This window comes from Solanum verrucosum, unplaced genomic scaffold (assembly GCF_900185275.1).
Source record: "Solanum verrucosum unplaced genomic scaffold, falcon-dt-bn FXZP01000154.1, whole genome shotgun sequence".
Taxonomy (NCBI): Eukaryota; Viridiplantae; Streptophyta; class Magnoliopsida; order Solanales; family Solanaceae; genus Solanum; species Solanum verrucosum.
In genome coordinates, this window is record NW_026020217.1 from 1,374,140 (window position 1) to 1,396,545 (window position 22,406).

General features: G+C 28.2%; 1 protein-coding gene and 1 non-coding gene across 2 annotated transcripts in view; both read right to left on the reverse strand.

The window, feature by feature from the left end:
* Positions 1 to 1,130: 1,130 nt before the first annotated feature.
* LOC125830748 (probable serine/threonine-protein kinase PBL3) overlaps positions 1,131 to 22,406 on the reverse strand; it is a 253,789-nt gene continuing 232,513 nt past the window's right edge. Inside the window, exons 2-7 of the mRNA XM_049509917.1 lie at positions 4,143 to 4,211; positions 2,809 to 3,155; positions 2,592 to 2,727; positions 2,307 to 2,443; positions 2,075 to 2,198; positions 1,131 to 1,707 (exon numbers count right to left, since the gene is read on the reverse strand). Coding sequence (XP_049365874.1) covers positions 1,253 to 1,707; positions 2,075 to 2,198; positions 2,307 to 2,443; positions 2,592 to 2,727; positions 2,809 to 3,155; positions 4,143 to 4,206 — 1,263 coding nt within the window. The 5' untranslated portion in view covers positions 4,207 to 4,211 and the 3' untranslated portion in view covers positions 1,131 to 1,252. The remainder of the gene's footprint in view (positions 1,708 to 2,074; positions 2,199 to 2,306; positions 2,444 to 2,591; positions 2,728 to 2,808; positions 3,156 to 4,142; positions 4,212 to 22,406) is intronic.
* TRNAI-AAU (transfer RNA isoleucine (anticodon AAU)) lies at positions 13,753 to 13,826 on the reverse strand. Its single transcript has one exon. It is a non-coding gene; the product is annotated as a tRNA-Ile (tRNA).

A 22,406-nucleotide genomic window follows, 5' to 3' on the forward strand; every position in this document is an offset into this window, starting at 1 on the left:
AATTTCCCAAGAAAACGATGAAGGGTATGGAATAGAAGAAAACAAAAAAAGAAAAAAAAGATGGAACAGAAATTGAGGTGAAGAAGAAAGAGAAAAAGAATAAATGAAAAAGAAAACCAAAGAAATCAAATAAAAATAATTAAAAAATACTTTAACACGTAGCAAGTGACTATTAGTGCGTGACTTACAAATATTTTGGTATAAGTGGTATTGGGTGAAAAATGGGATGTACATACTATTTTGAAGTTGTTCAATGGGGTAATAGGACACCTGCAAAGTTAAGATGTCTTTTTGAAAATTCGAGACAACTTTAGTGGTGACTTTATGTCTTTTCTCTATTTTCATCATTATTTTTGTTAGAAGGCACATAATTTGGATCACCATCATCCTCATCATCTACATTATTTTCTTTGTAAGGAAGCATATAATCATCCCGCTATAATTTTTATTGACATCTCTATCATTTCTTTTGTTCAAAAGTGTAAAATAATACTCCATATCTGTTCATTTTCCCATCATTAAAATCACCATATTTCTTGTAAAAGTAATCATTGTACTTGTCAATGGCTATATCTATATCATCAGCCAAAATAGTTTTATAACAAAACAATCATCTCTTTAAAATTAACTACTATTATATCAAAGCTATAGTCATTTACTTTCATTTCTAATCTGAAGAAAAAAAAAATTATAGCTCAAAATCTATAAGATCTAGAATTGCAAGTCACTAAAGGAAAAATGCAAATTATAAGAACTTAAGAAAAAAAATTCACACAACACTGATTAATTACACTATTGAATTAATAAGCTTAGTCATCTATACCTAATTCTTCAATTTTGTCTTAAACCAAGTTTTAGAATGATTTAAGTGTTTTACTCTAATTAAGCCTATTTAATATTGGTTTAATATTCTACTCCTAGTACCCAGTTGAATCTTAAACAAACTTTAGATATTTTAGCTCTTTTGAATATATATTAGTGTTATGGATTTTCTTCATATTATGCCTTCTTATGCTTTATAAAATATATGAGACACAATTTCATTCACATTTAACTAAGTAGATTATCATCTCAAATACAGTGAGAGTTAACTCAGTGTCTGAATAGGTTACAAAGTAAGCATTGAACAAAAAAACAAAATCTAATCTTGGACTGCCAATACATTAAAACATATAGACAACAAAATTTGGTAGATATATGAGAAATGTACAATGACAAAACCAAAATAGGTATACTCTCAAGTCTCTATGAGTCACCTTCCGCGAGGAGACTTTTGATAGGCTTGTAATGGAGAAGCAGACGGTGTCATCTGCAGGGGTGAACGATGATGCCTCATAGGCGATACAGCCACTGGGCTGGGAATAGCTCTATGCTCAGTATGTGAGAGTTTGCTAACACCTTTGGGTGATTGAAGTTCTTCAAGAGCAGTTAAAACCTCGGACATTTTGGGGCGAAGCTTGGGCTCATTGCTTAGACACTGCCAAGCAAGGTTAGCAGCTGTATACGCTCCTTTCTGGGGATACTGGCCTTCTAGTTTGGTGTCCATTATTCGAAACAACTTCCGTTTGTCTCCTAAATATGGCTTTGCCCAGTCTACAAGATTCTGTTCTATACCGACCTTTGTGTTGTCGACTGCACGTCGTCCTGAAAGCAGTTCGAGCAACACAACACCAAAGCTGTATACATCACTTTTTGCTGTCAAACGACCTGGAAGATAGCGGGATATTTAGTTACAAGATAATAGTCCAGCAGTATTACAATAGAATGTGTTTCATGAGGAAAGCAGAGTTATGTTTACTCATAATAAGAAATCAAGCTCTTTGTTCTCCGTGAAAATACCACAACTTTATAGAAAGTCTAAACAAATAAGATCGGTAACTGGGGATACTTTTAAGGGTCATCTTTACATCACAAAGGTAAGGGTAAGGTTTGCGTAGACCATCATAACTAGATTTATCATCAAAAATCATCGTTTAATATGTTTTACTCCAAAATCTACAAAATGGATATCTAATCAGAAGGTCATGCTATATGTTTATTATAGCTAAGCTAACAAGAGAGGCAATGTATTAACCTGTAGCAACATATTCTGGAGCAGCATAGCCTTGTGTACCCATTACTTGAGTGGATACGTGTGTGCGATCACCAGTTGGCCCGGCCTTGGCCAAACCAAAATCTGACAGCTTTGAATTAAATTCCTGCAGTCCAAGAAAGCAGATATGTCTTAAGCTTCGCAAGAACAGCAGGAGAACTTATGCTGCGGAAAGGCATATTTACACAAAGGGAGATCGGGGTCTGATACGTACAGCATCCAACAGAATATTAGAAGCCTTGAAATCTCGATATATGACTTGTTCTTTAGCATCATGAAGGAAAGCAAGGCCTCTAGCAGCACCAATAGCCACCTTAATTCTTGTTGCCCAATTCAGAGGTTGAGGTCCTCCTGTTTAACAAAAAGATTAAGCCAAGAATCACCACCAATTAGTAAATACACATATAATTCTCCATTGTTTCGGGACACAAGGGAAATGACATAAGGGAGAAACTACTATGACAAATCCAAAGCTAGGAGGGGAAGAAAGCAGGCATACTTCTAAACAAATGGTTCTCCAAGCTTCCTTTAGGCATGAACTCATACACTAAAAGGTGGTTGTCACCGTCGATGCAATAGCCAATGAGTTTAACCAGATTTGGATGACGAAGTTGCCCAAGGTAATTAACTTCAGTCTGCAGAGTATTGAACATTAGTTACTATGCCAACGAGAAAAAAAGTTCAATATTAGCAGGATTATAACAGAAGTAACATACCAACCACTCCTTGTGACCTTGAAAACCTTCAGGCTTCAATTTCTTGACAGCAATCACTATCCCAGAACCAGGCTTTGAAGCAGTAAGAGTTTGCGCATCGATCCATCCTTTAAAAACACAACCAAATCCTCCTTCCCCAAGAAGACTGTCAGGTCTAAAATTCCTTGTTGCATTTTTCAGTTCATTGAATGAGAAGGATTTGACATTAGGAGAAAATAATATTTCGCTTTCAGATCTCGGAGTAGGAAGGCTTTCGGAACTACTTTTCCTACCATAGGATGGAATACTTAGGCTTGATGGAACAGAAGAATTGCTTTTTCTGTCAGGAAATCTTGAGGCTTCATAAGCTGGCATATAAAAAGAGTAGGAAATGTTATCATTCAGTCACATATACCAATATGCATTCTTAGAATAAAACTATTCTTTCCAATCGTATATGGTTGATTTTAGGGGACAGGTCAATTTCAGTTAACTTACTATGATGTTTTTTACATCCTAAACATAAGGAAATTGGACACAGACATGAAAAAGAAGAATCTTGGTGATTGGAAATAAATGTACAACTACAACAAAACAACATATCGAGTGCAATCCCACTAGTTGAGCCTGGGGAGGGTAGAGTGTACGCAAACCTTGCCCCTACATTAGGAGGTAGAGAGGTTGTTTCCAATACACCTTCAGCTCAAGGACAAAGGTGCAACTACTCGCAGCAAAACATAATTATTCAATGTATTCAGAGGAAAAGAATGATTTGTAAATAATCTAATCATTTTTTGAGTTCAAACAACAGATGAGGCTGAGAAGCAACTAAGCAAAAAGCAAACACAGATATCACAATACTCAAGCAAAAGTTAACAATCAACATCCAAAACTCACAAATCTCCATACCATAATATCTTGTAAAAGTCAACCAACTTGGAAAAAAATACAAAGATCCATGCTTTAATGCACCAACATAAAGATTAAACCAAATTCATCAATAAACAGAAGCAAAATGAAACAAACCACACATCAGAGTTCTCTCTACAAGCTAAAAACTAGACTTACAATTTTAATGCCTCTCCCTATACAGTGATAGGAAGCAATCAAGATTCTCTAACAAAAAGAAAGCAAACAACTAAATTCACCCAAAAACCAAAGCAATTAAAAGCAAAGAACTAAATCACCCATCACAAAGCAGAAAAAGATGCACACAAAAAAACAATCTTTATCTTTTTCCATACCCCCCCCCCCCCCCCCCACACACACACGCACACCTCCACCCACAGGAATCAGCTCAATAAACTCTGAAATACCCAACAGAGGAACAAGCAAAAACAGAAAGGGTCAAGTACCAGAAGGGGTAGTAGAGCTCAAAGTAGCTTCAACTCTAGCTGGGGAACCAACACAATTGCCCATCAAGAAAAAATTTTAAAAAAACCCCACAAAAGATCAATCCTTTACAAGTCAAATTCAAGTCTTGGGAGCAATATTTCTGCAAAAAAGCTCAAATCTTGAACAACCCAAATACAAGATATTTTTGTTTTTGGAGTTGTAAAAAGTTTGGTGGGAAAAACTGAAAAGGGTCACATGAACAACTACAAAGAATAGTTCTTGAAGGCTTTTGAGTAGATAAATATAAAGAGAAAAAAAAAAAAGGAATTAGAAGAGAAGAAGCTATAGAAATGGTGAAGTAGCTTCCTTTTTCCATTTCTCACTTGTCTTTTTCTACTCGACAAAATGTGTGTCCTCTGTGATAACGTGGGTGTCACTACTCCGTCATCTTTTTCTTAATTCCTAATTTGCCCCTACTTCCGTATCATCGGAGTCCGACTAATTCAAATTCATGTCGTTATAGCCAATAGTGCTTCCCTCTCAATTTTGCATACTCCAAAACTCGAACCTGAAATATCTGATTAAAGAAGAAACACCTCATTCATGGCAACACATCTTTTGACAATAGTAATTTCATAATAATGATATCGAGTTTCTAATTAAATGTTTTTTTACTTTATTTAAAACTTAGTATCTAATTATAAAGATTTTAAATTTAAATTGACGTTTTATATTTTACATATTTGAAAAACATCTAATCTATTTTTTGACTCATATATTTTTTTTTACTTTATTTTAAAATGGTATTTAATTATTTAAAAATTAAATTTAAATTGAAAAGTTATATTACAAATTTGAAAAACACCTAATAATTTTTAAACAAAATTAAAATTTGATTAAGGATAAAATTATCCACTTTTAAGTGAGTAATACATGGACGCTCATAAGGAATGATTAGTCCCAAATTTATTCCTCGTGAGTCGCGATGCACGTTTTCAACTAATTATTAATTATCTCATTCGTTTCATTTTAATTGGTTCATGTTTACTTTATTGTATTATTTTTATTAATTCTAAAAACTATATTTGACTACTTCATTAATTTCAAATTATCTATTGGATTTATTTTACATGTTCATTAAAAAGTAAAAGGAATTTTGGACTGTTGCATCTTCGTCTTAAAACATAATTTATCTTCGTTGAATATTACTTTTCTGAAATATTTGTAGTCGTAGATAAGCATTACTCTTACGGACAAAATGGAAAAAAGTTAATTAATTTTGTATTGAACTTTTAAAATAATAAATTATTTGAAATAATCATTTTTTAAAATTACGATAGATAATTTAAGACAAATACTTTATGTAGTTATTTAACTTTCTAGTTTAAAAAAATATTATTCAAATTTACCAATGTTCTCATGTATTACCCTAAAAGCTAAAAGTAAAAATCTACTATGGGAAAAACTTAAATTAATTACTTCTTCTGTCTTTATTATGTGTTCCATTTAATTTGAGCACTAAAACTATGATTAGACTTGATTTTTTATTACGAAAAAAGGAACTAAAATTGACCTTTACTTTGAACTACTTAACTAAAAACAAAACAAGTTTCAGTAGACTTAATCTTATATATTAAGTTATATATAAGAAAATATTGGTAGTGTAAAGTTTTTTCTTTCATTAGAAGTGGTCAAATTTGAGTATATTACTAATTTTTTTGTGTAGATATATTTTTTTTCTTCTTCGCCTTTATTTTTTTTAAAACACATTTTTTATGTTAAATGATCTATCAAAAATGATATTATTATCTCACATAAAACGAAGATAAAGTTTACATATATTTTATTTTCCTCAAATTTCACTAATAGAATCACACTAAATGTATTATTATTAATATTTAGTTTTCCTCAAAATCATTTATAGAACCACACTAAAAGTATGTCATTGTCAATAATTAACTTGCAATAAATAAAGAGTACCTACCAAGTTATTGTTCATTGATATTATCCCAATAATTGTAAAAGTATAATATGAAGGGCACATAGGAAAAAAATATAAGACCAACACCTCGTGATAAAAGGTCCCTTTTTATCTTGACTATAGATTTATTACTTAAATTTAAAATTTAATAAGTTAAAAAAAAATTTAAATATATTTTTGGAATTTAAAATTTTGTATAAATATGTATTTTACTTGAAAAAAAAATATAGAAGTTTTATGAGTGGAAGTCCCAAAACCTAACTTGATTTTTTTTTTAAGACAGAGTGTTAAAATCTTATCCATAATCTATGACCAATATTTGAAGATAAATCTTCAAAATCTATGATCAAGTGCTAGCTTTATAAGTATGACTATTTGAGACATTAATAATTATATATAGTTAATTATAACATTTTAATAATCTATCTAGAACAAAAATCTAATTAGCGAGATAGGTAACACATGTTTAAAGGTCAAAGACATGAGTTCATCATTGAAATAAAATAGTTTCATAATTTAATGTATGTCACTTGGATTTATACTTTTGACAAAATGAGTTTCTAGAATTTCTAATTAACAAAATTAAATTGGAATTCGACAAATAAATTTAATAAAGATTTTTTATGACCTATTTTAGGTCGTTGAGTAATTCAATTTTTTTCCCATTGGAGCCTCGACTAAATCCGTCATACCCAGGGCTTAAACTCAAGACATCTGATTAAGAGTGAAACAGTCCAGCACTACACACGTCATGGTGGTGTTGAGTAATTCAATCTGACCTTTAAAATATTAAACACATTCTTGTATATTCAGTGTGTCAACACAAGGCTCACATGTAGTTAAGTACAGTATTCAAACATCTCTTCTCTTTGGAAACAAACAACTTAAAGAAAATAAAAATATTTTTTTTAAAAAAAGGACCAACTATAAATGTAATGTAATTCGTAAGAAAACAAATGGCATCCCATAAAGACGGTCAACGATCGCCCTCTGCCTCAGTTGAATTCGTCACATCAAACTTATATCTAGTATTATTTATTATTTCTCTCATATAATTTGCGAGCTATTACAAAAATAGTGATTACGAATTTCCTTTTACAAATATTCCAAAGAAAAAACATGTATAGTATATTGCCAAATTCATTGCCCAAACATGTATAGTGAGTGTGTAACTTGAGAAAAAAAATGGGAGCAACTTCAAGAAAAAATGTGTCTTTTGCCCTGAAAATGAAAGCATTAAAGAGTGCACATGAGGTTGAGTATTAAATTAAACTTATACACTATATAGTATATGGTCCCAAACAAACCTATAAGTATAACTATGAATGGAGGATGGAAAATATCTACTTCACACACGGCCCCCTCCCCTCTCCTTATCGAACAACGTTAAAATTCTTAAGCTTGGTATACCTAGACAAATATCATCACATAAATGAGGACGGAGCTAATATTTTTCAAAAGAATGTTATTCTTAAATTAAAGGTTATCAAGATATTTGATTTAAGACATGATAAAAACACCCTATGAAATTAAAACAAAAAAATGTATTATTTCTTACTCCCAAGATTCCACTGGTTCACATATGAATCTCATTTTTCCTTGTTGGGAAAATTTATTATAAAAACTAAATTTTCCTTCCAAAAATAATTATATTAATTTCACAATTATCCTAGCTCCTCAAACATGAATTTCATTTATGAGTTCCTTTTGTAATCATATTAGGGAAATGTTTGAACAAAAAAAGGATAATATTCATTTTGACTCTATTTAAAAAGAAAATAAATTACCAACAATAAGCCAGGCAAACAATAATAATATATTCCCTTTTTGTGCAATCAGCAGGTACCCACCAAACGAATTAAAATAATGATTTTGATTATAATACTTTCTCTTATACAACAATAAATATTTAAAGTAGTAGGACTTTTAAAGGGAAAAAAAAATTCAGTTGACTTAAAATCCAGTATCTGAACCTGGCCAAGACAAGTCTATTTCAATAATTCAAGATAAAGAATAATTAAAAACCATCCACTTTAGTCCCATATTTTCTTCTTTAATCAACCTGTCATCTTTATTTATTAGTATACATTATACAATTTCTCTGTCTCACTTGATGTGATACTATATATTAAATTAAAACTAAGTCACCTATGATCATATTATTATTATTCTTTAGAAAAATGGGCTTGATATACTCATAAAAATGAGATTCTTGCTCCACATTTTACTCTAATTTAGGTGAAGCACATTTTAAGGCAAGCATGCACAAAAAGAAGTTACATTCATGTGGATTATTTGATTAATATTATAACTTTATGTTATACGAAAATCTATAAACAAGTGGAAGTTTTAATAAAATAATAAAAAGTTGACTTTATACTTTAAAATCCAGTTATAAATCTACAATTCAAGTAAAGCACTTAACCCCACGATTTATTCTTGTCAAAATCTTGCAAATCATTTTATTAATTACTATTATTTCCCATCTTACAATTAAAAATATGAGTAAATTTTACTCAACCCCTTAATCAATCACCACTTGACAACACAATCTCCTTTGTTTTGCCATTTTCTTTTTTTGCTCAAAGGTTCATTAAATCAAAGTATATGATGACTTATAGGGGCTATGGCGAGTTAGGTTAAATTTGAATATGTCAAATCGAGTAGGTTATAGTTTGGATATTTATCATTTGTAGGAAGAGGAGAGAGGAGTGAGATTCAAAGAGCGATTTGGGCAAGATGATGTATCAGCGAATACAATCTAATACATATAAGCTAATAATAAGTTTTATATAGCATATCAAATATTAGTAACTCAAACAAAAATCAAATCAATATTAATATTGGTAAAGAAGAATCAATTCAACACTAGAAAATGTAATAGTTTTGAATATCTATTTTACTTTAAAATTATTTTACCATAAAATGAGAAAATGCAATGAAGTGATTTGATAATTGTAGAATTAGGTTCTAAAATGTAAGCATGATGTGTTTTTGTTAACCACCTCAGCAATGATGTAAGGTTCCTTCAAAGAGTCTTCTTTGTTTTTTTCCTTTCTATAATATTTTTCCACATAAATCACAATGATTCTCTTTTTTCCACTTTCTTTTTTTATTCTTATGCACTTACTATTACTTTTTTGAATTTTGTGTCATTGATCTTCTTGCAAGCATATTTAAAGGTTTGTCACAAGACCTATACTTTGTGAAAGTTTTCGATCTCAAATAAAATATATTTAATCTATATAGTTTGTGAACCTGGTTCAATAATAAGAATTAGATGCAAATTTAAAGGACTTGTCATTACTTAAGAAATGTCAAAAATTGATCTAGCGGAGGTCGATTTTTGTAAAAAAAAATTGTTTATAGGAAATCAATCTTAGGATGTCAGTTTGCATTTTATTTTTGATTTATCGCACCAAAAAATAAATCGATCTCCAAAGGTTAATTTTTTCTTTAAAAAAAATTATTATTTCTTTAAAAAAAACATGACCTCTTTTTTAGTAGTGGATTTGAGGTCAGTTTTTGACAGCTTTTAAAAGTGTATATGGAGTCATCTATATTAGAGAACATACACTTTATTCTCCAATTTAGAATTTTTCAATGTGAATTTAGATTTTCGTATTTCAATATGAAATCACTCGTGAATTCAAACAAAAAGAAAAAAACACAGAGTTACATTTTTTTATTTGCATTTTTTTTGCAAAAAAAATAATATTACGTACCTCTTTGCCCTTTAAGGGCATCTCCAACCCAAACACCAAATTTGTTGTCAGCACTATTTTTTGTGTAATCAACTCCAACCCACTGCACCAAATTTTACACCAAAAAAGAATATTTTTCTCTCTTCATTATTATATTATTATTTCTTATTTCATTTATATTTTCTTATTTCATAAAACATTCACCATATAGAATTCATATTATTTCCTTTTATAATCGTTTAATATAAAATTATTTTGTACCATAATTTTTTAAACAATATAAATTGCTAGCAAATATTATACATTATACATAATAATGGATAATACAAATAAAAGTGAATCATTAATGAAATACAATTAAATAAACATTACATAATTGAAAAAAATTATTTTAAATTCTACATAAATATTCAACTTTCAAGATCACTACGGTGCTCCCATAAATGCTCTATTAATGCATTACGTAGTTCAAAATGAGCAATGTTTGCATTTTTAATTTTTGTGAAGGTTAATTGTAGTTATATCCAATTATAATTTATAGTAGAATTAACATAAATTTAATTTTAAAAAAAAGTCATATATAGAAAAATTAATTTGTAAAAAACTAAATTTTATATCTAAAATTAATATTACATAAAAAATAATTAAATATACAAGAGATTTAATTAAAACATGCAATTTATATAATGTTTAATTAAAAGTTTGTATAATGATATAATATTAAAATATTCAAAAAGTGAATTGGTGTGATGAATAGTGTTACACCAAATTTGATGTAACACTATTCACACACCAAATTTGATGTAAAAATTGGTATGGATTGAAGCTCAAAACACTAAATTTGGATTGAAGATGGTCTTATGTAATAAATTGGAAACATTTCATTTGCCAACATAGTCAATGAGTCATTGCGATGGCATCACACAAATAATGCCAAATAAATTGCATACTAAAAGGAAAACATTTAGCCAAAAATTTCAATGGTTAGAATTTTTATTATTTATTTATTTATTTAACACGTACAAAGAATTTTCATACAATCCATTCACACAAGAATTGACATAGTAGTTAGCTTCCTTGTCAGCTTCATTCATGCAAACGTAACAGATTACTTCTCCCTTAATTAAAAGTTTCAATTTTTAGTTTTCGTATGGACTCTAGACACAGATAACATAAATTTGAATTAGCCAAGTTCTAATACGAATATCGAACATAAAATAGAAAAGGTGAAACTTCTTTGTTGACCAGATCTATTTTTTCAATATTTCTAAGTGTGTGCAAGTGGACGATGTTATCATAATTCTTTTGTTGGAACGTTGGTATTAATTAATATGAAATTATGGGTGGCCATGTTTATGTACAGTCATGGGACCTTAGACTTAAAGTCACTAACGGAAGACCATCATATCACATAGAAAAAAATTTTACTAAAACAATTCTTGTTCATTTTAATAGTTATGTTGCACTCTCCTTATAAGTTGTTCATAGTTTGTCAGTCTTAAATTATTCATCATGATTTAAAATATTCTCTTCGTCTTAAAAATTATTTGCTAAGCGTTTATTTTATTAAAGTGCTCGTACCTTTTCCATCTTAAATTATCTATCATGATTTTTTAAAACTAGTTACTATTATTTGTTTTGAAAGTTCAAGACAATATTAATATTTTTTTTCCTTAGTAGAAATTGATTTGAAGACTACAAACACCTCAAAAAAATAAATATATATTAGTGAAGAGAAATTATCTTAAAACATATGGGTTTAAAACATAATGAGTTCAACATTAAAAATTTCATAAAATTTAAATTTTAAATTTGCGCCTCATCTAGAAGAGGACTTGGAATTCACTTAGTTTCTTAGCTTTGAGTTTCGATTGTGATAAAGGAACTTAGTAAGAAAGAACCTGATAGAATACTCAATAACTTTGTGTAATTTCCACCTTAAAAGGAAATAAATTTTCGTTTTGATGACCCTTTTTATGGATCAAGAATATTCAACTTCGATGTAACATTTAACGCTTTAATTTCTCTAATAGGTTAGAGATCCACATCATCCATGGTCTATGGAAAATAAATGGTGAATGATAAATAGTGACATTGTTGATGTTGATTCTATATATGAAGTGATCAAAGGGGAATTAGGAAAAGATAAAAGAGTTAAAAAGACACTTTGGTTCCACTATAAGAAATGTGACTTTATAAGGGTGTTTAACCAAGGTTATAAGCTGATTAAACTGATTTATAAATATTTCTTAAACTTATTTAAGTATTGTTATATTAAATATTATAAAAGAGTTTACAAGTTAAAATCAGTTAAAAATTCATAAGTTGATCTCTAACTTATAATTTGCCAGTTTATAAACATTTTTTATTTGCTCAATATTTTACTATTTTATCAGAATAACTTTCCAATTCTCAAAATATATTTTCCCAAATAAAACTTCTAACTTACTCATCAATTTTTTTTATTACTTCGGAGGCAAGGGAAGGGAAATTTTTTTAATTTGCTCAATATTTTACTGTTTCACCTTTTCTTTACGTGAAAACTTTTAAATAATTAAAAATATATATTTCGATCATTCTAACAAAAGAAAGAACTTATCAACACTTCTTTTATCAAACAAATCAACTTTTCATTAACAGTTTCAACACTTCTCAGTTTCAACACTTCTATCCACACGTAACAAATATATTTTTATTTTTGTAATAAATTATTTTCAACCTCAGAGAAATTTCCATCTAAAAGCTACTTTTTGCTTCCCATTAAAGAAACAAATCAAGTTATCATAATTTCCCTTTCACACAAAGAAAATTGTTTATATTTTCCTCCAAGGATAGGACCTACCTTTTGTTGACCCCTTTACCCTTTTAATTCACACATGTCAAAATCAATGTTTACTAAAAGTCCTATCAACTAATTTCCTTGACTATGGGGCAACAAGACAAGTGATCATGAATCATACTCCATTGATTTCTAGTAGTATTGCTTTCTTGTTTCTTTCTTCTTTTGATTACACAAAAAAAAAAAGTCATGGAACTTATGATTTAATTGTGGAATAATTATCACACTATTTTTTGTAATAAAAAAACATTAAAAATGTTTCACTAAATCACCTAATTAAAATAGGGCTACATATCGATTGGTTCGGTTTTGAAGTTTATCAGTTTGACTTATTGGTTATCGGTTTGTAGAAATGCTAAACTGTTATAGACCATTAAGATATTGGCTTTGATTATTAATTTATCGGTTATTGATCGTTATCGGTTCGGTCATCGGTTTTACCGTTAAGATTTGACAAAAAAAAACATTGAAAATCACTTAGAAATAAGGTGACAATCCAAATGAATTATGCACATGAGTTCACAAATTGCATCTTGCTCAAATGTAAACACTTTTACACTGTAAAATAACCAAGAGTTTGAGATAGCAAAAAATAAAAGTAGAAAACTAAACTCTAAGTCAAGGATTATATATACAAAATGGTATAAATATAGTTATTTAATTTACTATTGGTTTCGGTTAACCTGTTAAGAAAAAACCTTCAACCTGTTAAGAATCGATAATAAAAATAAAATCAAAGTCGTTATCAAAACCGCTAAACGAATAACCCATTATAAATAACCAATAACATTTTTCTGATTCGACTTATCGGTTTTGATTCAGTTTTGAACAACCCTACATTAAAATGTCAATTTACTCGAAAACCAGTTAATAATCTATACCGAAATCTAGTTTAAAATAAGTTCTTGCTATTAAATTATTAGTTGTAGGGTATATAATGAAATTATGAAAGTTCAACGATGTATTATTTACAAAAAATAATTTGATTTTTTTTTTTGGAAATCAGATTATAAGTTGAATGTTTTTTAATATAATTAACCCCGTTTTATTTTTTAAAATAATAAAATTAGGAGTATATAGTTTTTTTCCAAAATGGGGAAAATTAATGGCCCATGCAGGTCTCGAACCTGCGACCTTCGCGTTATTAGCACGACGCTCTAACCAACTGAGCTAATGGGCCTTTGTTTTAAGCAATCATTTAAGATTAATAGAGGGTAAATCACATAAATATGCTATATTAAAAAAATACTTACCATCTATGACAACATAATTTTTCTAACTAAATATAACAATTTTTTGGAATTAAGAAATGTACTCACTTGCCTCTTTCTCGGCCGTTTTTCCTCTTCCTCTTCTTTTTTTTTTTTGTTCTTCTTCTCCATCTTTCTTTCTCAATCATTATTATCTTCCTTCTCTTCTTTCTTTTTTTTCTTTTTTTTAAAGATTCTTCTTCTTTCAAATTTTCATTTAAATAACAAATCAATTTTTCATATTTCATTATTTTTACCCAAAAAATACGACGAAAAAAGAAATGGAAAGATGAAAATTTGTACAAAATCATGTTTTCAAACAGAAATTTCAAATCTCTAAAATTACAACAACAAGAGTTCACCATTGATGGTCATTATAAAGTTCAAATTTTGAATTCATTATTTGTATTTTATGAATTTGTGATTAGTTTGGATAGGTTGTTCCTACAAATTATTGAAAATGTCGTTTGGAATTTATATTTCAATTTTAAGAGGTTTTGGTTAAGTTTATAATTGTTTTTAGGAGAAATATTATATTGAAACTCGAAAAAGGTAAAGTTTATGAAACTGTATCGCAATTGTATTAAAGTTGTATTAGATATGTTTCATAATTGTATTAAAATTGTATTAAAATCATGAACAATACATTTATAATACATATTACAAACTTCACTCTTTTTTAGTGATATCAACCAAAATAATTTAAGCAACACACTTTTAATACATTTATAATATAGAACAATACATTTGTAATACATATTGCAAACGTCGCTCTTTTTCATAGTGATACAAATCAAAATAATTTATAAGATATATATAATACATGTTTTATTCATGAGTAGTACATTTATAATACATAGTGCACACTTCACTCCTTTCTTAGTGATACCAACAAGAATAATTTAGGTAACACATTAATAATACCTTTATAAGACTTCCACATTATATTTTAATACATATTGCAACCGTCACTACTCATTTTCTTAGTGATAAATAAAAATTATTTATAATACACATATAATATAAATTTTATTCATGAGCAATCCATTTATAATACATATTGCATACATCATTCATTTTCTTAGTGATACAAATCAAATAATTTCTAAGACACGTATAATATAAGGTTTATTCATGAACAATACATTTCTAATACATATTGCAAACTTTACTCTCTTCTTAGTGATACCAACCAAATGATTAATACATGCACACTACATTTTTAATACATATTGCAAACATCACTCATGTTCTTAGTGATACAAACCAAAATAATTTATAAGACACATATAATACATGTTTTATTTATGAATAATACAAGCTTAATTCAATCTATAGATTATTGTCTTGTCTTTCGTTAGTTACGTTTTTTATTTATTATTAATTTTCTCTTCTAATTCAACCTTAATATTGTGTAATACACTTTTAATGCAAATTTAATTCATTTTGTAGTTTATTATTTGTTGCTATTAGATTACTTGTTTAATTCATTATTGATATAAGTTTAATTCACTCTATAGGTCATTGTTTGGTGTTTCATTGGTTACATTTTTTATCCATGCTTAATTCTCTCTTTTAATTCAACTTTAATATTTGTGTAATACACTTTTAATACAAGTTAATTCATTTTACAGCTTATTGGTTGATTTGTTATGATTAAATTACTTGTTTAATTCATTATTGATACAAGTTTTATTCAGTTTACAAATCACAGAATGCTCTTTCGTTTGCTACATTTTGCATGCGTGTTTAATTCACTTCTAATTCAACTTTAATATGTGTAATACATTTTTAATTCAAGTTTAATTCATTTGGCAGTTTATTATGTTTCTTCATTTGTTACGATTAGATTACTTGTCTGCTCTATAGTTTGGATAGGTTGTTCCTACAAATAATTAAAAATATCATTTGGAGTTTATATCTCAATTTTAAGAGGGTTTGGTTAAGTTTAAAATTGATTTTAGGAGAAATATTAGATTGAAGCTCGAAAAGGATGAAGTTTACGGAACTATATTGTGTTTGTATTAAAGTTATATTAGATATGTTTCATAATTGTATTAAAATTGTATTAAAATCATGAATAATAATCCTACATTTATAATACATATTGCAAACTTCACTCCCTTTTTAATGATATGAACTAAAGTAATTTAGGTAACACACTTATAATACATGCACATTACATTTTTAATACATATTGCAACATCACTCACGTTCTTAGTGATACAAATCAAAAATAATTTATAAGACATATATAATACATGTTTTATTCATGAATAATATAAGTTTAATTCAGTTTATAGATCGTTGTCTTGTCTTTCGTTAGTTACGTTTTTCATTCATTCTTAATTCTCTCTTCTAATTCAACTTTAATATTATGCAATACAATTTTAAAGCAAATTTAATTTATTTACTTGTTTAATATTAGTGTAATGCACTTTTAAATACAATTTTAATTGATTTTGCAATTTATCTGTTGATTTTTTACGTTTAATTACTTGTGAAATTCATTGTTGATACAATTTCATTCAGTTTACAGATCATATAATGCTCTTTCGTTTGCTACATTTTGCATTCATATTAATTCTCTTCTAATTCAACTTTAATATGTGTGGAACACATTTTTAATTCAAGTTTAATTCATTTTGCAATTTATTATGTCTCTTCATTTGTTACGATTAGATTACTTATTTAATTAATTAATTATTAATACAAATTTATTTAGTCTATGAATCATTGACTACACTATGAAAGAAAATAGAGAGAGAGAAAGAGAAAAAAAAAACAAGAGAAAGAGAGGGAGAAAGTGCAACAAAAAGGAAAAAAGAAAGAAAAAGCAATAGAAAGAAACCAAGAGAGAAAAAGCAGCAACACAAAAGAAAACAAGGGAAAAAGAACAATATAAAGAAAAAAAGGGAGAAAGAGCGAGAAAAAGAGATAAAAACTAAAAAGGCGAGAGAGAAAAAGGAGAAAGAGGCAAAAGAGTAAGACAAATCTAATAAAATATATATTATTGTTATATATTGCTATAAATGGTAATAATTAAAGAGTATACTTAAAATAAGTAATTATTTTTTAAAAAGGATCCACTCAAGTAATTAATCCATTAATATATTACTTATCGTATTCTACTGGTTCTTTTCGTCGGCCCAGTATCAAAGACAGTTGGGCATGAATTTCTAATGTGTAAATTTCATATATGCATATATTATATTAATATTTTCGAGTTATAGCAGTAGATTTAGATTTTCAAGTTATAACATTAAAAATTTCAGGTTTTAACAAATTATAAAAAAAAATGTTTTTAATAATAGAAAAAAGTTGTTTTAAAAAAAATAAAAGAAGAATTAAAAAAAACGGAATTGATGGTAAAAAGGTAAAAAAAATTGAAATTGTGGTGTTAATTTAATTTGAATTTAGTGTAGATAATTAATAATTGGCACGAAATAAGGGATCCAACCTAATTAAGATTATTTAGTATCCTTAATTCACTCAAATCAGTTAAAATCAAATAAAAATTAGATTTTATCTTCTTTTTTTTCAACGTTTCTCTCTCTTCATTGTTTCTTCATTGTTCTTCCAGAAAAAATTCTCAGTATTGAGTAATTGAAGTTTTTTTTATATTTGAAAAAATTTAATTTTGTTGTGATGGACAACAACGTATCAATATAAATTAAACGTGGTGGAAGATGGGATCCTTCAGGTTAGTATTTATTATTGTTTATTGTTTGTTTTTAAATTACAGTGAAATGAAAAAAAAATGATAAAACTGTAAATCGTCAATATATTTAAGGTGATATCACTTTTTGTTAACTGTTGTGAAGTATATAGTATTAGTGATTTTTTGTTTTTGTGGTTGTTTTGAATACTGTTTTTTTTTTTTTTAAAGTATAAATTAAATGTATATTTTTGAATGAATTTGATAGAATAAATTGAAAGAAATTTGTATGAAAGTTTGTTCAGTAATCTATTTAAAAAGTTATTTAGAATTTTGACGAATTGTATGAAAAGTGATTTAAGTTGATAATGAATTTGATAGAATAAATGAATTGAAATTTATATGAAAGTGTGTTCAATAATCTGTAAAAAAAAAGTTATTTGGAAGTTTGACGAACTATATGACAAGTGTTTTAAGTTGGTATTAAATTTGTAATTTTAGTGTTTATATTAGTTTTGTCATTTCTGTATAAAGTTGTTTGATAGTAATGAAGTATTTGGTACGAGCGAAATATATATATATTTAGAATGAATGATTATTGTTATATGAAATGTGTATTGAGTATGAAATGTGTATTAAGTGAGTTTGAAATGCATATTTAGTGAGTATGAAAAGTGTTTTGTAATGATATTTGTATAAAGACAAGTGGGTATAATTTTATTGTTATTATAATGATTTTTATATATGAACCTATCCCTTGCGAGAGTACAAAGAGAACGGTAGGAAGACGATAACTTGAACGCTGGAAGGGGTTTGCTGAGTGAAATTCAAAAGGTCTAAAGTTACCTGCAGTAGATGTCGTCAAGTTGGCCACAACAGGAAGACATGTTCAAATTATCCTGTGCAAAACTAATGACTATTTTTTATATTAATGTTTTGTTTTGATATGAAACATAATTGGTTTGAAGTGCATTATAGCTTAGTGTTTAATATACTGTTCATTCAGTAATCATACATAATGCATACTATTACAAATTAAATTTATTCTAGTTTAAAGATATTGTATATATTAGTGATAATTATAAGAAGGTAATTATGGAGTTCATTTGGTATCCCGAGTATTTAATGTAAGTTATCATGAATATTAATTTGGTTTCCAACTGGTGTCATATTATAAATAAAATTATAACAAACTGCATGCCAATTGTATTCATGTTTCATTCCAACTCTAGCTTAAGTTATGGTCATATACATATTAATCAAATTTAATTCAGTTTTCATTCAAACAACATGTGTAGAATAGAAAATAATCAAATGTGAAAACACAATTCATAACATTTGTATATAAAAATCGTATCACGATTCATACAATATCCAAGATTTAATATTAAAGTCATAGTCATATTCATATAAATTAGATTTCATACACGTTTCATCCAATGAGTGTACAACTTAGAAACACAATGATACTTTAAAATAATGTATCTGAAATGTACGAAGTCTGTATAATACTGGTTACACTACGTATATAAAAGATTGAAAGTTTCGAAGATCTCACCTGAAAGAGCAGTCACTCGCTCTAGGTCGACCCCGTTGAAAAAATTTCTCGCCTCCTTTTCTTTCTTCTTTCTTTTGCAGATTATTTACTACTTTAACTATTTATAGTCTAATTATAAAAGTGTAAAAATGACCCACTATTAATTTTAATGCTATCTTCTATAACCACCAACTAAGTATATTATTAATACTACCCCATTAATTTCATAATTGTAGTTATGAATAGTCCAAAATATCCATTTAGAATCTATCGAAAAGTATTTTTTGAAATAAAAAGCTCTAGTACTCAAAACAACCAAATGGGTCGTTACAATGTGACAATTGTAGAAAAAATCACTAGTTTGACAATTGATAGCATTTTCATACCAATTTAATCATTCATACCATATGAAGATTCAAAAGAAAATCAGACAAATGTGAAAATACAATTCATAACATTTGTATATAAAAATCATATCACGATTCATACAATACCCAACCCCTTATATTAAAATCATAGTCATATACGTATAAATCAATTTTCATAAACGTTTCATCCAATGAGTTTACTACTTAGAAACACAATGATACTTTAAAATAGTGAATCAATTTGTATGAAGTTTGTATAATACCAGTGTTCTGAAATTATAATAGCAAAATATTAATTCATGTGTAGATGGTATCTGAATAGAAGATAACATATGGTATTATATATCATCAAATACTTAAACAGAAAAAAATTATCCAAAAGTTAAAAAAAATATTATGTAATTCTTAAAAAGTAGAAGCTGCAATGAACTATTTCAAATTTCTTGTCGGTGGTCTTGGTGTAGGATAATTGGTGGTATCCGGAACATGTTCTTTTGCTATACGAGGTCCACCAAATTTGCTAGCAACCGTACCAGTAGTGATCGCGTCATCCTCATTCTTTGTTTTTCCATAATGCCACATGATTGTGGCATACCTTTCACGATGGTACTTTGCATCGATTTCAACAGTTCTCATGTCAAAAACACCATTGCTGATAATTCATATGTTTATACACAATTAAGATACAATAACATTAATGTTAATACATAATTCATACCATTTTATAGTCAAATCCATAAACATTTTTTTCATAATTCATACAAAATACATCACCCAAATTTTATAGTCAAATTCATAAACATTTTTTTTCAGATTTGAAACAAATTTCACACAAACAACTGTTTTGAAAACAATAATAAGAATAATGTGATATAAAAAAAATAACTATTTTGAGTAATGTGAAAATAAATTAAATAAAGTACTTACCCTTACAACTTTTTTGGGGTTTTTGTATTTTGGTAATTCCGATTCCTTCTTCTTTGTTTTTCTTCTTGTAGATGGTTTTGATGTTTGAGCAACTTCAACATTTGTTGATTTTTTTCTTTTTTTCTTTTTTGTTTGACTAACAAAATCCAAATCGGAATCGGAATCAGAATCAGGAAGGGTTTCAACAAGTGTTTTCCCCTTCCTCTTCTTCCCCTTTTGATTTGCCGGAATCACACTTTCCTTTGCTTCATTATTTTTATCTTTTTTATTCTTCGATCGAGAGGAACCACCGGTCGCCGGAATTTCAATAGTTTTAGGCGGGGGTGTTTGGGATAATATATTGAACGATGGAACATGAACATCATCAATTGAAGTTCCATCAAATCTGGGACTCTTTTGAGGAGTTTCAATGGGTTTCTTAAACATGATGATGAATAATCGTGGGGGAGGGGGGTAGACTATTTTGAAGTTAGACTTGATCAGAAACAATGATGAAAGTGGATTGTGGCGTCTAGGAGTGAATAAGCGTGGGGGAGGGGGGTGGGATTGACGAATGGGGATGATAACGGTAAACAGGGAAAGAAAACGTGTATGGAGGAAATCCCTAAAATTGGGTAACTAAAAATTTTAGTTCAAAAAAAGGAAGTGAAATCAAATTAATTACCTATTATTAATTAATAATAAAAACCTTTAAATAGATTAATAATTTATTAAATAAATATAATTTGATTTTTAAATAAAATTAAATTTAATTGATATGTCATAACCCGTAAATAATCTGTTATAAGCAAAAAAAAAATTTAAAAGTAGATTTAAAACCCGTAATATTTACTCTTAAATGTGTATATGGAGTGATTTTTCCTTTCTAACTTGTAAATCTTAGAACTCCATGGTAACATAATAAAGGATAAAATAGAAAATAGTTTCTTGGTTCATTTGTATTTTTCTAATTTTATAGGCCACCTAAGTGATTTTATCTGTTCATACTAGTAATTGTAGTATTATTTTTATAGTTTCTTGCTCTTCGAATTCTGTTACTATTTATTATTTCGTGTAGTTCGATTATAGTATTAGCTCATTGTAGTATTGTTTTGCTACTATATGTTGTTTCATACTTTCATTACTTTTTTTCTAGACTGGTTTTGTATTGAGCCGAGGGTCTATCGGAAATAGTATCTCTATCTCCGAGCTAGAAGTAAAATTTGCGTACACTCTACCCTTCACGTACTTCACTTTGTGTGGGACTACACATGGTACGTTGTTGTTGTTATTGTTATGTCCTTTTGTTGCAGTACCAAATGATTGAGTCTCTTTCGGAGAGAACCGTATTTTGTAGGTCTTCCCTTTTTGGTATATCTCATGTATACGGCTTGTATCAATGACAAACCTTGGTTGATCAAAAGGTTGCCTCTTGGTGCAATGATTAGTTTGCTTTAAATCATAAATTGTTGTGAATAGCCTACGCGCCTTTGCGTTTGTATATAATGTTCTCTTACGGGGAAAATAATCTTTGTTATGGTATATAGAAGTTATAAAATGGCCCTCCTAAAGTAGATATATTGTTTATTTATCATTTTTTTTTTCCCCATAAGTGTTAGTTTACCTTAGTGTTCTATGTAGAAACACAATTGGCTTGGATCGATACATTTCAGACTGGACAACTCAGGTGGTGGTTGCCCGCTTCTAAATTAGAACTCAATTCAAATGATGTTAACTTAATATTGAACGTAGAAATTGTCATTCTGAATTTGGTGTAACGTATGCAAGAAGTGATTCATTTTCAAAAAATATTTTCCTCCCTACCAAACACATCCTAGCTATATCAACGAGCTAAGGCATGCATGTTTAGTCAGAGTTCTAGTCTATACTAATGTTTATCAGGGTGCTTTACTAGCTTAGTTCTCTCAATTCACTCTTTTATTATATAAATTTCATTTAAAAAATTGAAGATTTCATGTCCGGTTCACGCTCAAACTGAAACTATTTGATTTTCAAAATCTGAATTATGTCATCGTGAGAG